This window comes from Ceratotherium simum, chromosome 4 (assembly GCF_057802395.1).
Source record: "Ceratotherium simum simum isolate JZ-2026a chromosome 4, ASM5780239v1, whole genome shotgun sequence".
NCBI classification, from domain to species: domain Eukaryota; kingdom Metazoa; phylum Chordata; class Mammalia; order Perissodactyla; family Rhinocerotidae; genus Ceratotherium; species Ceratotherium simum.
The window spans coordinates 94,072,946-94,077,246 of NC_141903.1; the positions used below are offsets into that span (position 1 = coordinate 94,072,946).

At 50.4% G+C, this 4,301-nt stretch overlaps 1 protein-coding gene across 1 annotated transcript; it reads left to right on the plus strand.

The window, feature by feature from the left end:
* Nucleotides 1–2,784: 2,784 nt before the first annotated feature.
* H3-4 (H3.4 histone, cluster member) lies at nt 2,785–3,401 on the plus strand. The gene has a single exon (XM_014779782.2). The coding sequence runs from the start codon at nt 2,812–2,814 to the stop codon at nt 3,220–3,222; it is 411 nt and encodes a 136-aa protein (XP_014635268.1). The 5' UTR covers nt 2,785–2,811; the 3' UTR covers nt 3,223–3,401.
* Nucleotides 3,402–4,301: the final 900 nt, after the last annotated feature.

The window sequence follows — 4,301 nt, forward strand, 5'->3', positions numbered from 1 at the left end:
GGGTGCCCTGTAGTGCATCAAGCTGATGAGCAAAATTCATCATCACTAGGTGCGTTCTGCTTTTCCTTATTTTCCTAGGTGTCTCTGTGCTCTCTGAGTTTTCCTGGGATCGGAGTCCTAGGATGAGCAGAGTTAGGAGCTGTGACCCCCCGATTGGCCCCTGCTTCATGGCATGTCCTGTCCGTCTGAGCCTCGTGCAGATATCAGGCCTCAATCACCTTCCTTAAAGTGGAAGTTGACAAAAGGGAGAAAGCGTTCTCTGTTCCAGGGACATCGCCTGGAATGGGACCCATGAACTTCAACCATTAGGGAAAGCTGTGTCCTTATGCTCTTTAATGTCTGACCACGGGTAGCATTTCCCTCCCTTGTAGAGCAAGGCAAAGCTGCACGGTGGTTGGTGTTGGTGATATCTGTGACTTTGTCCCCAAGATAAATTGCAGGTATTTCTGTGTCTCATTACAGAGACTTCAGGTTTCAGCTTGACATGTAAAGAGCTTGAAAGTCGTCCTTCTAGTCCTTGCAAGAAAATCTGAACACATTGAAAATTAATGACTTTTTTAGACCCATCGGAGAACTGAGGTTGCAGAGGCTCCCCCAAAACAGGAGAGACAGGTACATGCAGATAGTCACAGGTGAGATCTGCTTACTGGGAGCAGAAGCAGTCAGAGCCATTAATAGGTAGAAGCACTTTGATGGTCATTCTGTTACCGGATACATACCCAGGTTCTTTATCCGCCCCACAAGAGGGGCCAAATAAAACCAGAACGCCAGGCTTACGGCAAGGAAAGAGTTTTTATTTCAAGTGACATCAGCCAGGAGACGAGAGCTCTCAAATTTGTCCCGTCTCCCCGAAAGATGGGAGGCCAGGGGTTTTAAAGGTTGTGAGGGAGAGCATGTGCTGGGGTTTTAGGTGGGGTAGGGGGAGCATGTGGACTTGCTGGCTGGCACCTTCCCACCAGCTTGCATTTGCCCCTGAAGACTGATTTTTTTCCCTTGACTGTCTGGACTTTGGTTAGTTTTCATCTTCAGCCTGCGTTTGGCCTTGTGAGGCTGAATCTTGATGTCTGGACCTTTACCTCCTGGGAAAGACAGCTCACTCCTATCCTAAGGAGGGACAGAAAGACCTGGTTAGTTTTAAACAACAGTTGATTATGCTGAATATGCACAGCCGCAGTTAGCAAAGCTTATCTCAAAGTTTTTGCTGTCTTCTAGCCCAGGGAAGGTTTTTTAACCTCTTCTTGCTCGGTTTCAATTTTGATAAATGCTGGAGGCCGAATGCAGACCTGCTTGAGAGGAAGAAACTGCTGGGGGCCTCAGGCTTAGGGAGCCCCACACTACGATTCCAATTCCAATTCCGAGGTGTGAGTTTTTCCCCACCACCAAGTGATTAACTGAATTCTGACACCGTCTGCCTGGAGATTGCGTCAGACCCCACAGGTTAAGGGTTCAGTCCTACAAGACTGCCTCCACTTCAGAAGCTTCTTAGGAAGCCTATCTTAGGTCTCTGTAACAAAAGGCAGATTAACAAGAGAAAAGCATGTAAGTCTTACGTGACACGCGACACAGGAGTCCTCATAAGGAAATGAAGACTCACAGAAGTGGCGAGACCTAAATGCTTTTATACCAGGTTGAACAAAGAGGGGCAATTGTGGAAAACTAACCAAAAAAATCGGGAGGCTACAGGAAGATACAAATTAGTTTAACGAGGTCTTCTGTGCAGAATCCTCTTTGGTCTTAACTTCCCCTCCTTGAGGATAAGAATGTTTCCTTTCTTTGGGTACAAGTTGGACACCCTTCACAGGGAAATTTTAACTCCTGTTCTCAGGAAGAAAAAGGAGAGATGAAAAAGGTCTTCTTGCATCTGCTGTTTTTCAAGTGCCTTTAGCTCAAAATAATCCTTGCACTGAAGTACCGTGTTCTGCCACCCTTCATCTGCGGGGTTAGATCTGCAGGTCTAAGGGTGAGGCAATGAGGGATTCTCTTTCATACGGAGCCATGAACAAGGCTAGCAGGAACTGGATGGGGAAGTGGGATGTCAGGGCGACTGATGGGACAGTCGGTGAGGGAAAGCGTGACCCTGAGGTCGACCAGTTCTCAGGAGGGGCCTGATCAGGGCCCCGGGGGGAGGGAGAGAAGCTGAACCAAAGCTGGGCAAACGAGCATCTTGTTCCAAGTGATCAGTGGGGACTAGAGTTCAGCTAACCATCGAGGAGGCAAAGATGAGGATTCGGAGGGTTTGTGCCCGGCCTTGTAGTGGGTCAACAAGGGGGCATCCCCGACTCATCTGAGCCATATAGAGAAAGGGTTTTTTGCAAGACTCAAGGGGTGGGGGATTCCTTTAAGCATCGCTTGGTGAAAACTCAACACTGTCACCACACAAAGATCGAATGCAGAGTGTGAGCTTCTAGAAAGTTCTTTCCCCCTGGCTCGTGGGGGAGGAGAAAGGGAGTGCTGAGCGAAAACGAGGGAGCCGCGCAGGGAGAGATGAGGCCCTCTATGATGGGACCGGGACCAGAACCCCGATCGGGGCTCACGGGGTCTGCAGGCGGGAAAGAGGGTCTACGAGGCATCTGCGAGGCCTAGGAATATCCGCCACTCAGCGTGGTCACGCCTGAGCGACGCGAAGATAAGGGCAGGTTGGCGAGCGGAGTGCCTCATGAGCCAATCAGAGCGCAGCCTGCCATCACGCCACCCGGCAGCCAGCCAATGGGAAGGCAGCAGTCTCCATAAAAGCGGGAACAGCCACGGACTTTTGCAGTCCGCGACTGGCGGCTGAGACAGCGGCAGAGGCGTTCCTCGCGTCGTTGACTTATGGCTCGCACCAAGCAGACAGCACGGAAGTCCACCGGCGGCAAGGCGCCGCGCAAACAACTCGCCACCAAGGTGGCCCGCAAGAGCGCGCCGGCCACGGGCGGTGTGAAGAAGCCGCACCGCTACCGACCGGGCACCGTGGCGCTGCGTGAGATTCGTCGTTACCAGAAGTCTACGGAGCTGCTGATCCGCAAGCTGCCGTTCCAGCGTTTGGTGCGGGAGATCGCGCAGGATTTCAAGACAGACTTGCGCTTTCAGAGTTCCGCCGTCATGGCGTTGCAGGAGGCGTGTGAGGCGTACTTGGTGGGGCTGTTTGAGGACACCAATCTGTGCGCCATTCATGCGAAGCGTGTCACTATCATGCCCAAGGACATCCAGTTAGCGCGCCGCATCCGGGGGGACCGCACTTGAGCGTCGCGGGAGTCGCCGCTCTCACCACAAAGGCTCTTTTCAGAGCCACCACTTGCTCACCAGGAGTGCTGTGCCAACCGTGGGGGTTCTCTCAAATAGTTTAATTTTCAGCTAACCCGGAACGTGGCTGGTAGTGTGGGAAGCTCTCACTTTGAGAGCTAGTTATGCGAAGTCCCAACTCTAACGCTGAAGAGAGCTTTGCGTAGGTCTAAAGTTAACTTCGGAAGCATATGGCTGGCCCGTGTGTGTGCATTCGTAAGCAGACTTGGCGAGTCCGTAGAGTTAATGAGAAATTCTCCAACCAGGGTCGTTAACTAGATGCAGTAGTGGAGCTGTGTTGAAGTGACGTGAGCATGGCTGTGACTTGAGCATGGATGTGAAGGTAAAGGTGCAAGGATAGCTTGGTGAGTTGTTGATCTACTAGAACCAATAAATTGTAAACCAAGCGCTGCCCAGTGTTAGCCATACGGTGTGAATATAAAATCTGTTTATTTCTGTTCTTATGTGATCTTTCAAGGTGCTTATAGCTGAATGAAGGAGGCTTCTATGTAGAAGCAGTTAATGTGAAACGTGCTTTAGTGACAGCTCAATGGGATCAGTATGCAGCAGTTATCCAGTAGATTCAAAAGCATAAGTCCAACTAGTACACAGAACTGTGACCTAAAGGTTGAAAACAATTTCTTAAATTTTAGGATGTGGAAGCCGGCCTGGTGGTTCAAGCCGGTAAGTGTCTGTGTTGTGCTTCGGCAGCCCAGGGTTCGTGGGTTCCGACCCTGGGCGCGCACTGATGCACTGCTTGTCAAGCTATGCTGTGGTGGTGTCCCATAGAAAGTAGAGGAAGATGGGCACAGATGTTAGCCCAGGGCCAGTCTTCCTCAGCAAAAAAAAAAAAAAAGGGTTGGCAACAGATGTTAGCTCAGGGCTAGTCTTCCTCACAAAAATTAATGAATTTTAGGATGTATATAATGAATGACTTCCTTGAAGGGCCATCCAGAAACGGAGTGTTCAGGGACAGCCGTGTTCTGATTCAAAAGTCAGCTTTAACTTTCAATACAACACTCCTTTGTAAAAAGATTCAA

Excerpts from the sequence above, each read along its gene's own strand:
- H3-4 (XM_014779782.2), top strand. The coding sequence starts at position 2,812 with ATGGCTCGCACCAAGCAGACAGCACGGAAGTCCACCGGCGGCAAGGCG.